The sequence below is a fragment of the Thamnophis sirtalis genome, unplaced genomic scaffold (assembly GCF_051295495.1).
Source record: "Thamnophis sirtalis isolate CommonGarterSnake01/CBP01778 unplaced genomic scaffold, rThaSir2_p1.2 scaffold_2, whole genome shotgun sequence".
In the NCBI taxonomy this organism is placed as follows: domain Eukaryota; kingdom Metazoa; phylum Chordata; class Lepidosauria; order Squamata; family Natricidae; genus Thamnophis; species Thamnophis sirtalis.
Window position 1 is genome coordinate 50,597,230 of NW_028261382.1, and position 11,697 is coordinate 50,608,926.

The 11,697-nt window shown below is 51.6% G+C and overlaps 1 protein-coding gene across 1 annotated transcript in view; it reads left to right on the plus strand.

Annotated features, from left to right (window-relative positions):
* SSH1 (slingshot protein phosphatase 1) overlaps positions 1-10,591 on the plus strand; it is a 26,521-nt gene extending 15,930 nt beyond the window's left edge. Inside the window, 10 exon segments of the mRNA XM_087705437.1 lie at positions 665-730; positions 979-1,173; positions 1,839-1,932; positions 2,038-2,166; positions 2,252-2,298; positions 3,831-3,865; positions 3,868-3,976; positions 6,573-6,773; positions 7,848-8,334; positions 8,555-10,591. Coding sequence (XP_087561563.1) covers positions 665-730; positions 979-1,173; positions 1,839-1,932; positions 2,038-2,166; positions 2,252-2,298; positions 3,831-3,865; positions 3,868-3,976; positions 6,573-6,773; positions 7,848-8,334; positions 8,555-9,727 — 2,536 coding nt within the window. The 3' untranslated portion in view covers positions 9,728-10,591.
* Positions 10,592-11,697: the final 1,106 nt, after the last annotated feature.

The window sequence follows — 11,697 nt, forward strand, 5'->3', positions numbered from 1 at the left end:
TCATGTGGTTGGAGGTCCCATCTCTCACCTGCCCAAATCTCCAGTAGAGCAACAAAGATGATTAAGGGTCTGGAGGCTAAAACACACGAAGAACAGTTACAAGAGTTGGGTGTGTCTAGTCTGGGGGAGCATGGCAGTATTTTGAGGGGCTGTGATAAAGACGAGAGGGGGGTCAGCCTGCCCTCCAAAGCAGCAGAAGGCAGGACGAGAGACAATGGAAAGGAGAGGAGCCGCCTGGAATGAAGGAGGAACTTTCATAACGGTGAGAACGATTAACCAGTGGGAAAACAGCTTCGCTCCGGAGGTTGTGGAGGCTCCATCCCTGGAGGCTTTGAAGAAGAGGCCGGACAACCCCTTGTCTGGAAGAGTGGAGGGTCTCCTGCCTGTCTGGCAGGAAGTTGGAACCTGCACGCGGCCTTCCAACTCTATGATTCTGTTGTCACCTTTTTAAAATGTAAAGCCGTGCCAAAGAGTCCCAATCTATGGCAGTTGGGGGCCCTTCTGCTCTGGGACAGATACACCTGCTAAGAGTTTTATTGCCCTCCCAGGCCCTTCCATTTGCGGTTTGATATCAAATTGTCGCCTACGTTGGAAGGTGCTGCAGTGTGTTTGCGTGGGAAGAGCCACACCCTGGCCTGTATTGATTTTTGTCTCTCTTTGATAGCGGGTTCAGCGTCAGCACGGCGGGCAAGACCCACATCTTCAAACCCGTCTCGGTGCAAGCCATGTGGTGAGCCACCCCCTTCTCCCCTCTCCTCCTCCTCCCCCTGCAGAGGCTGAAGCCGCTTTTCAGTGGCCGCTGCAGGGCCCCAGGCGGTCCGTGGCTGGCCTCACCCGCTCTTTCAGCCTTGCGGCGGTCATCGGAGGCATCCACTGCGCCTGTTGATTCAGCCGCAGTCCTCCTCTGTGCCTGCTTGGCTGGACCTCCTCCTGTTCGGGGTGCCGAGCAGTCTCTCTTTGGGTCTCCTCCCCTCGTAGGTCTGCCTTGCAGATCCTCCACAAGGCTTGCGAGATGGCTCGGAGGCATAATTATTTCCCGGGGGGGATGGCGCTTGTCTGGGCCACCTACTACGAGAGCTGCATCGCCTCCGAGCAGAGTTGCCTCAACGAGTGGAACGCCATGCAGGACCTGGAGTCTCCACGCCCCGACTCGCCTGCTCTCTACATGGACAAGTGGGTCCCTCCCCGTACTGGCTTTGCCGTGACCTTCCTGGGCAAAGGGTTGTCCCCTCTGGCCTTTGAGAAAGTGGCGTCCTTCCTCGCCTCACTCCAAAGTGAAAGGAGGAGGAACACAGAAAGGGCATTGGGGAGCATCTCTCTCTGGGTCCTCTAGGAGGCCTTGAGGTTGAGTCAGCATCCTGAGCATCACCAACCCGCTTCTTCAAACAGGGGCTGAGATGTTCAGGCAGGCAGACGGAGGATGTGGGTTTGGCTTTATTGGCCGAGGCTCATCCATAGCTGCCAGCCTCTAAGACCCATCCCTACTCTTTATTCGGAGCATAGGTTATGTATGCGTGGCCACACAGGCATACCAGAGGTTGTGTTGGGGAGAACCAGGGGCTTCTACAGGCTTGGTTGTGGGTCTCTAACCATCCTTGCTCAGTCCTTCAGAGGTTCCCTTCCTTGACTCGCTTCTGGTTAAATTTGGGATGCTACTCTGAGGAATCCCAACTGCTTCTGCTCCCATACCTTCAGCAAGAAGGGGAGGCAGAGGCTCACCGTTTGTCCCAGCTTTCTGTCCTTCTGGGGAATTCTGGGAATGCTTCGTTGGAAGCTGGCTGTCTGGATTTGCAGCCCACCACAACTCCGGCCTCCCTTTCTTCCTGCCTCCCTTCCAGGCCCACCGAGCGAGAGAGGGCAGAACGGCTGATCAAGGCCCAGCTCCGGAGCATCATGATGAGCAAAGATCTGGAGAATGTGACTTCCAAAGAAGTAAACCCAAGAGGACGAGGGCTGGGGGGCTGGGGGCTTCCTTCACCAAAGCTGTCCTCCCTCAGCCTGTCCCCTGAGTTGAGTCCCTTCCCTCTCTCTCGGCAGATCCGGAACCAGCTGGAGAAGCAGATGAGCTGCAACTTGAATGAGTTCAAGGAATTCATCGACAATGAGATGCTGCTCATCCTGGGTCAGATGGACAAGCCCTCCCTCATCTTCGACCACCTCTACTTGGTAAGCCCCCCCCCCTCATTACAGCCTCCCTCCCCCCCCCCCCGCCCAGCACCATCGCTTGACTCTGCTGCTGTGATTCTTCCAGGGGTCCGAATGGAACGCCTCGAACCTGGAGGAGCTTCGAGGCTCAGGGTGAGTTCCGCCCCCCCCCCAACTTTGTTGACTTCAGGGGTCTCTGGGCAAGTGTCCTGCAGGGGGCTTGTGGAGGCCAAAGGGAGGCCAAGCCCCTGGGTGTGTTGCAGAGGGTGGAATTCATACACTTTTTCCCCTCCTGCGCGATGGACGTCGGAACCTCCTCAACAGCAGAAGCTCCACAGGTGGAGAACATCGGGCCAGAAATGGCAAAGGGCAAAGAGGAGGACTTCGATTGGGGTGGGGAGGGTCAGATCTGGAGAGGGAGAGGATGATTATGCCTTTATTGGATTTCTATAGCTGCCCATCTCAGCAAACGACTCTGGGCGGCTCAACAATGGTGAAATTCAATTTTTTTTTTGCTACTGGTTCTGTGGGTGTGGCTTATAGCAATAGCAATAGCAGTTAGACTTGTATACCGCTTCATAGGGCTTTCAGCCCTCTCTAAGTGGTTTACAGAGTCAGCATGTCGCCCCCAACAATCCAATAGATAGATAGATAGATAGATAGATAGATAGATAGATAGATAGATAGATAGATAGATAGATAGATAGATAGATAGATAGCAATAGCAGTTAGACTTATATACCACTTTCATAGGGCTTTCAGCCCTCTCTAAGTGGTTTACAGAGTCAGCATGTCGCCCCCAACAATCCAATAGATAGATAGATAGATAGATAGATAGATAGATAGATAGATAGATAGATAGATAGATAGATAGCAATAGCAGTTAGACTTATATAGCGCTTCATAGGGCTTTCAGCCCTCTCTAAGCGGTTTACAGAGTCAGCATATCGCCCCCAACAACAATCTGGGTCCTCATTTCACCCACCTCGGAAGGATGGAAGGCTGAGTCAACCCTGAGCCGGCGAGATTAGAACAGCCGAACTGCAGAACTGCAGTCAGCTGAAGTGGCCTGCAGGACTGCACCCTAACCACTGCGCCACCTCGGCTCTGGCTTGGTGGGCGTGGCAGGGGAAGGATACTGCAAGATTGCCCATTCCCTCCCCCAACTCCCTGGGGCCAGCCAGAGACGGCATTTGCCGGTTCTCCGAACTACTCAAAATTTCCGCCACCGTTTCTCCAGAACCGCCTGAATTTCACCCCTAGCGACTCACAATTCAGCAACATCTATTGCAATTAAAATCTGAAAAAACCATTTAAAACCATAAGAACTTTAAAGGCCATAAACACATTAAAACGACTGTGAAAATCCCTCGGCCAGACACCCTCCTGATTCACACGAGTGGAGACGGGGGACCAGAGGAAGCACAATCCGATCTGTGAGGTTAGGTTTCTGTAGCCAGGCATATGCCGACCTCCTCCTCCTCCTCAATCGTTTTAAGTACAGTTTTTTAACTTTTGGAGGGCGGCCGAGGAGTCTATTTCTTGCTCTGTCTGGTTTCTAAGATGGGCAGCAATGTAGGAGTTTGGATGCAAGCGGCAACTGAGTGGTATTGATTTATTAATGGCTCCTTCTTTCTCACGGAGACGCCGCCGTTTCTCCCTTCCCTCTGCTTCCATCTTTCCAGCGTGGACTACATTTTAAACGTCACCAGGGAAATCGACACTTCTTCCCGGGGTTGTTTGCCTACCACAACATCCGTGTCTATGACGAAGAGACGACCGACCTCCTCGCCCACTGGAACGAGGCCTATCACTTCATCAACAAAGCCAGGTGCCCTTCCAGAAGCCACTGTCAGCATCGACTTCATTCAGTAATCAGGAAAGAAACCACTCGACTCCATTTGAATTGAAATCAAGTGTACTTTTACTAATTATAAACAAACAGTTGCGAAGCTAAGCTGAGTCTGGTTAATTAGGCGCGAAAGCGAATAATATCATGTATAATTCAATCCCCTCCCCTTGGCACCCCCGGTTCATAGTCCAATTATAATGCACCCAACTGTCAGGTGGGAGATAACTTCAAAAGTCATTGATTTTTGATTGATTTGATTTTATTTGTCTTGTATGCCGCCCACTCCCGAAGGACTCCGGGCGGCTCACAATAGACAAGGGAAAGGGGGAAAACCTAGACAAAGACAACACTTTAAAAACAAAACCACAACATTCACAATTTCCGTGGGGCTGGATATTTCACAGGCCCCCCGGCCAGCTGGAGCAGCCAGGACTTGGTGGCTTTGCGGAAGGCCGGGAGGGTAGTAAGGGTCCGGATCTCGACAGGGAGATCATTCCAGAGGGCTGGAGCTGCAACAGAGAAGGCTCTGCCCCGGGGGGTCGCCAGCCGACATTGGCTGGCGTATGGAATCCGGAGGAGACCTAACCTGTGAGATCTGATCGGTCTATGGGAGGTGATCGGCAGGAGGCGGTCTCTCAGGTACCCAGGTCCGATGCCATGAAGGGCTTATAAGTAACGACCAGCACCTTGAAGCGGGTCCGGAGACCAATGGGCAGCCAGTGCAGCTCGCGGAGGATAGGTGTGACGTGGGTGTACCTGGGTGCACCCACAATCGCTCGCGCGGCTGCGTTCTGGACTAACTGGAGTCTTCGAACACTCTTCAAGGGCAGCCCCATGTAGAGCGCATTACAATTATCCAGTCTTGAGGTCACAAGGGCGTGAGTGACTGTCTGAAGGGCCTCCCGATTCAGGTAGGGTCGCAATTGGTGCACCAGGCGAACCTGGGCAAAGGTCCCCCTGGTCACAGCCGGACAGGTGGTGTTCTAAAGTCAGCTGGGGATACAGGAGGACTCCCAAAATGCGAACCCTCTCTGAGGGGCGTATAATTTCACCCCCCAGCCTGAGAGATGGAATGCTGGACAGTTAGCCTTGGTGGGAAACTCCCTTCCTCCACATGCGCAGTAAGGTGGTCAGATCAGCGTCTAGAAACTTCCTCCCAGCACATCATGATTCCCCTCCCCGTTTCAATGACAGCCGAAGCAGCAGCAAAGCAGAGGCTGACAGCCACTTTGTGGCCTCCATTTCTGTGTCCAGAGCTGTGGGGGCTTCTGGGCGAGGGACACCAGGGAAACCTTCCCCTGAAGGCCGTGCGGTGCCTCTGGGGAAAGGGCTTCCTTCCAAGGAAGCCTGAGGGGGTCCTGCAGCTTTTAAAGATGGGCATTTTTAACCCAGGAGTGTCCATCCTTGGCATCTTCCAGGCTTGTGAACTTCAACTCCCAGAATTCCCCTGCCAGAGCTGGCTGAGGGATTCTGGAAGTTGAAGTCCTCAAGTCTTGCGGAGTTTGGATACCCTGATTCCAGCCCCTTTCAGCTATCCCTGCAAGTAGAGTCTTTTTAACTTTTAACTTTAACTTTTAATAGATTTATATGCCAATCCTGTAGGATTCCAGGCGGAGTGTTGCTGTAAATTAAATGCAACGTCTTTTTTTTTAAGTTTTTCATTTTTCTACAAACATATGTGGTGTGAACAGCATGGAACCAGATAAAACAATATTCATATGTAACACAATTAACAATCTTACAGACTTTTAGTAGTAATACCCACATTTTGTTAAGTTGTAATATTTCCTTAATTATTCAATATTTCAGTATATTATTTTTATGCCAATCTCCATATTCTTGATATCATTCCTTTTGCTACAGATAGAATACCAGTAATCATATTTGTTATCTTTAACAAACTTACATTATTCTAATAGCAATACACAAATCTATATTGAATTATAATCTTCCGTTATTCCCCTTTCTCATTTTTTAGTTATGCCACTGTTTATATTTAAAAAATATCCCCTCTCTAATCACCTTTTAAAACAATGTTCATTTTAGTTATATTTGACAGGTTATATAATTCTAATAATAATAATAATACACATGTTTTGTTGAATTATGATCCTTCATTATTATCTTGTTCCAATCGAATTCTACATATCATTCCTTTTACTACACATAAAACGTTGATAATCATATTTGTTACATTTTGACAAATTTACATAGTTATACTAATAATGCACATATTTATATTAAGTTGTAATCTTCAATCTTGTGCAACTTCTTGAGGGCTTCACCAAAGCCGCCTCATGCAGCCTTTGCCCAGGGGAGGGGAGACCTGAAATAGGGCATGGGGGGGCTTGAGGGGGCTCCTGACCCCTCCTAGAATAGAATAGAATAGAATAGAATAGAATAGAATTTTATTCTTTGTATGCCGCCCTTCTCCGGGAGGACTCAGGGCGGCGAACAATTCAAAAGGGGGAAAAGGGGAACATAAAAACGAAATACAAATAATAAAAATAGGCAACATTCGCACAACCATACATGTCGAGAGGGGAGGGAACTCATCATCCCTCTTCTCTTCCAGGAAGAACCACTCCAAGTGCCTAGTCCACTGCAAGATGGGCGTGAGCCGCTCGGCCTCCACGGTCATCGCCTACGCCATGAAGGAGTTTGGATGGTCCTTGGAGAAGGCCTACAATTACGTCAAGCAGAAGCGCAGCATCGCTCGGCCCAACGCTGGGTTCATGAGGCAGCTGCTGGAATACCAGGGCATACTGGATGCCAGGTAAGGTGGATCTCCCTGGGGGGGGGGGGGGGCAGGGGAAAGGTGGGTCCTGCTTTGGAAGTTGGGTTCCTGAGCTCAGAAACGGACTCCGAGAGAAGGATGACTTTCTCCTCTCTCGCCTCCACCCCTGCTGTGGTCTTAGCTGCTTCTTATCCGCACCGCGGCCTAGTCTGGTGTCCTTCCTCCTGCCTCCCAAGGCCATTCCCACAGGCCTCTTTCCTCCGCAGGGATTCCCTGTGTGTTTTTGCGGCCGCTGACCTGGCCATCTGAATCCAGAGCCCCTTTGAGTCCCAAAGGTGTTTTTCCCCAAAAGGCAACTTGACTTTCTTGTGTTGTTGTTTTTTTTAACTTCCCTTTGAAAACGGAAGAAGCTTCTTGGATGGGAAGTGGAATGTTTTCAAAGGAAGTCCTGTTGCCTTTGAGCTGGATGATGGAGACTCTCCCTGGGCGCGAAGCCTCTGAGCCAGGGGTGAAATCCAGCAGGTTCTGGAGAACCGGTAGCAGAAATCTTGAGTAGTTCGGAGAACCGGCAAATGCCATCTCTGCTTGGCCCCAGAGTGGGGAGGGAATGGGGATTTTGCAGTATCCTTCCCCTGCCACGCCCACCAAGCCACGCCCACAGGGTTCCACCACAAATCCGCGGTAGACTAAAGCGCGCTCGACGAAAGCGCGTACGTGACGTCATCACAGCGCGATGAAAACGGCACGCTGTGAGCGGTAAACTTAAAATTAAAGCGTAAATCTAAACCTAACCCCCCCCAAGCCTAACCCTAAACCTAACCCTAAGCCTAACGCTTAACGTAACCCTAAACCTAACCCTAACCCTAAACCTAACCCTTACCTTTATGTGAATCGGCTTGCTTTAATTTTATTTTAATTTTAATTTTATTTATTTTTAATTTTATTTGTCGCGCTGCTGATGACGTCACGTACGCGCTTTGATCGGGCGCGCTTTAGTGGACCGCGGTTTTGATGGGTCACGCACCCACAGAACCGGTAGTAAAAGCATTTGAATTTCCCAACTGCTCTGAGCCCGCCCTGGGCATTTCTCCCCCTCTGTTTCTCCCCTTCTAGCAAGCAGCGCCACAACAAGCTCTGGAAACAGCAGGCGGGGGGCGGCTTCCCCCCCTCTTCGGAGAGCTCCACCGGGCCCAATGATTTCCTGCTTGGCAGCCTGGAGGATGCGGACCTGGGGCCTCCTGGCCCGCCTCTCTGCACAGACCGCCGGATGCCCCTGGAGTTGGTGGGCCTCCACTACTGCCTGCGACGCCTCTCCGACTCCTTGCCAGGCCCCCGGGTGGGGGACCTGGAGGCCGAGTCCAGTCTGGAGGAGAACCTGCTGGGGCAGCTGCAGGCAGGAGAGCCGGAGGTGGAGGGGCAGGCCGAGCCGCCCAGCACTGCAGACACTGAGAGCCCCCCAAAGCCCGAGGCTGGCCAGCCGAGGGAGGAGGAGAAGCCGCCTGAGCGATGGAAGCGGCGGTCGCTGGACGGGGAGGGCCGGCACAACTGCGAGAACCTGAATAACAACAACAGTAAGAGGAGCTGCCCGGATGACTTTGAAGTAAGGGCAGGAACTGAGGCCGGGCGGGTCTGCTTTGGGACCATTGGGGGGCTTCACGGGGCCCCAGGGTTTGGTCCCCCTCTCAACCACCAAGACGTATTTTGGGTTCCTCCTTGTCCAGAGGGCCCACCCCTCCTGGCTGGGTAACCGTGTGGCCTCCTCTGGAGCTCTTTGAGAAGGTCCTTCTCCTCCCTTCCCTCCTCTCTTTTCTCCTTTCCAGCGTGACACCCTGTTTGGGATCCTCCACAAAGTCAAGCCCCACTACAAGTCTTGCACCGACTGCCTGTATCCCTTGGGCGGCTCCCCTCCCGAAGCCTTCAGGGACTCCCCGGAGCTCCTGCCAGCGGAGGCCCCTTGCCACCCTGCCACCGTCTGCACCCAGCCCTCCTTCCCAGCCTTTCTGGAGCAGGCCCTCCGCAAGGCGCCTCTGGAGGAATCCCAGGGACCGAAAGCCGACAGTTCGCTCCCGATGGTGGTGGGGATGAACGCGGCGGCCCAGGACGTCGGTCCCGATCAGCCGGCTCCAGGCTGGCCCTGCGGCCCTTCTGAAAAGCCCAGGGAGGCCCCTAAAAGCCCCGCGGCTGCCTCGCTGGACTCCAGGCGTTCTCTCTGTGAGAGAATCCCTCTCTTCAAGCAAGATCCTTTTCCACGAAAAGATGCTCGGCAGACCAAGGACCTGAAATATTTGCTCTTCAGCAAAGATCTGGAGAGGCCAACCGCAAGCAGCTACCTGATGCAACACCAGGAGTCTCTTCTTCAGCTCCAGAAAGCGGGCTTAGTCCGCAAGCACACCAAGGAGCTGGAGCGCCTCAAGGCCCTGCCACCCGACCCAGCCGGGCAGGGCAAGGAGTCTCCTGGAGGCCCCGCCGACGTTGTGACCATATTGGAAGAGGATCCCCAGGAGGAGATGGTGGTGGTTGAGGGCCAACTGCAGCCCTCCTCTCAAGATGTCTCCGAGAAGCTCCTGAGGACCCTTCTTGCTTCCGGAGCCTCCCAGAAGACCTCCACGCCCGCCCCCTCCAAGGTGGACCACAGCAGCACCTTCACAAAGGACTTCCTGAAGACCATCTCCTACACCCCGTGTTCCTCCAGGAGCTCCAACCTTACACGCAGCTCCAGCAGTGACAGCATCCACAGCGTCCACGGGAAGCCCGGGCTGGTGAAACAGCGGACGCAGGAGATCGAAACCCGGCTGCGGCTGGCCGGCTTGACCATCTCCTCTCCGCTGAAGCGCTCCAACTCTCTGGCCAAGCTGGGCAGCCTCGACCTGGCCTCCGAGGACCTGGCGGGAGAGGTGGACCTGTCGCTCTTGGCCCATCCGAGGGAGGCCACGCTGGGCGAGTCTCCCATCCTTTGCAACCTCCTTTCCTGGAAGAAGATGGGGAAAAGCTGACACCCTTGTGGGGCTGTTCTTTTAATGGTTCCTTTTAGTTTCGTCTGTACTGGATGCAATTTTATCCTGTTCCGAAAAGAAGAGAGAGTTGCCTTCCGCTTCTCAGGTGGCCCTTCAAGCACAGGGGCAGCAGAGCATTGGCACCCGAGAAGGGGACCAGCTCAAGGAGAAGGCTCAGGGCCCTTGTGCCTCCCCCAGGGCCTCTTCTGGACTTCTATTGGGCAGTGCCATCCTTCCTTACATGCCAAAAAAGGTTAAAAGAACCCAGAGATTTTGCTTTGAAGGCAAGTGTTAGGCTTCCTCCTTTAAGAGTCCCCCCCGTGCAGGGGCCCAAAGGGGACACGAATGCTACCTCCGATTTTCAGATCTACGTAGATAAATAGATAGCAGTCACCTCTGCGTGTGTATGTAGTTTAAGATTTTTCAAAACCTCCCCCCGAAAGAGATTTTTTTTCTAAGGAAAAAAACCGTCCCTGGGTGAATAGGATTATCGCCCTGGGGGGTCCCATGGCTCCCTCAACACACCTGGAATGGCAGAAGAGTTTTTCCAGCAGAAAGCATTTTTTTGCTAAGCCATCGCTGGACTGAATCTACCAGCCAGGGGCCCCCCGTCTGAACTGACCAGCGGCTGGCAAAGCTGTTTGTTTTCCCTCCACACTTGATAGTTTTGTTTTTTTGGGGGGGTTGTTGTTGGGTGGGAGCCCCCTGAATCTCCCTCCCTTCTGCTGTACCTGTTACATGTGGGAGATGTTTACTATTTCTCCCGATCAGTTGAAAGCTGTAAATTTCACTGTAGTGTTTACCTAGTGAGGAAGGACCAGTAATGTATGTTTCCTGGGGCATTAAAACACTTTTGTTGATAAATCAGAATACAGCATGTTTATTACCTTTAAACCAAAATAGCATAGTTTGAACCTCAGGTGAAGGCCTGTTTTCCTGAATGTCTGTTGTTGTTAGAAGCTGTAGTCAAAAGAAATTGTCCAGAAATGTCAGAGACATTTAACTGCAATGACATAAATAATTTTGTCATCCTTGGGTTCTGAGACACCTGACTGGTGTATAAACTTTCAGGTTCAATTTCTCTCCTTTCCCAGATAATTACCTTTGAAGAATTGATTGCATGGGGCAAAACTTCCCGTACGTTTCATTCCCCAATGTTTTTTTAACCCCTGGAAGATTGTTGTCCTATTTAATGAACAGTGACATCCTATGTACTTTAACTCCACTCCACATTATCCTTCAAAACAACACAGAGGTGTTTGAGCCACAAGGAAATATTAGAATATACTTTTTTATTTTCCATTTTCATAACATATAATCACATGTATACTATTACATAGCTTAATAATCCTATTGTATTAAGTAATAATTACATCAGTTCCTCTTCAACTCCCAGAAAGATAAAAGCCAATTATTGGCTCTTCTGCTCTCCATACACCTCTTTCTTCTACCTCTCTCCTACCTCCTTCCTTCCCTCCATCATCCTTTTCTACTCTACTTCCCCTTCCTTTCTCCTTCTCCTCTCTCTTCATTCCACTCCTCCTTATCCTCTTCATCTTCCCCCTTACCTTCTCTCCTATCCCTCTCTTTCTATCTTTCTTCTCTCCTCTGCTTCCCACTCTTCTACATCCTGTCTTCCCTCCATCATTTTCTACTCTACTTCCCCTTCCTTTCTCCTTCTCCTCTCTCCCCTTACCACTCCTCCTTATACACCTCCTCTTCCCCCCTCACCCTCTCTCCTGTCCCTCTCTTCCTATCTTTCTTCTCTCCTCTGCTTCCCACTCTTCTACATCCTGTCTTCCCTCCATCATTTTCTACTCTACTTCCCCTTCCTTTCTCCTTCTCCTCTCTCTTCATTCCACTCCTCCTTTTCCTCCTCATCTTCCCCCCTTACCCTCTCTCCTATCCCTCTCTTCCTATCTTTCTTCTCTCCTCGGTTTCCCACTCTTCCTCTTAATGGTGTATGCGAG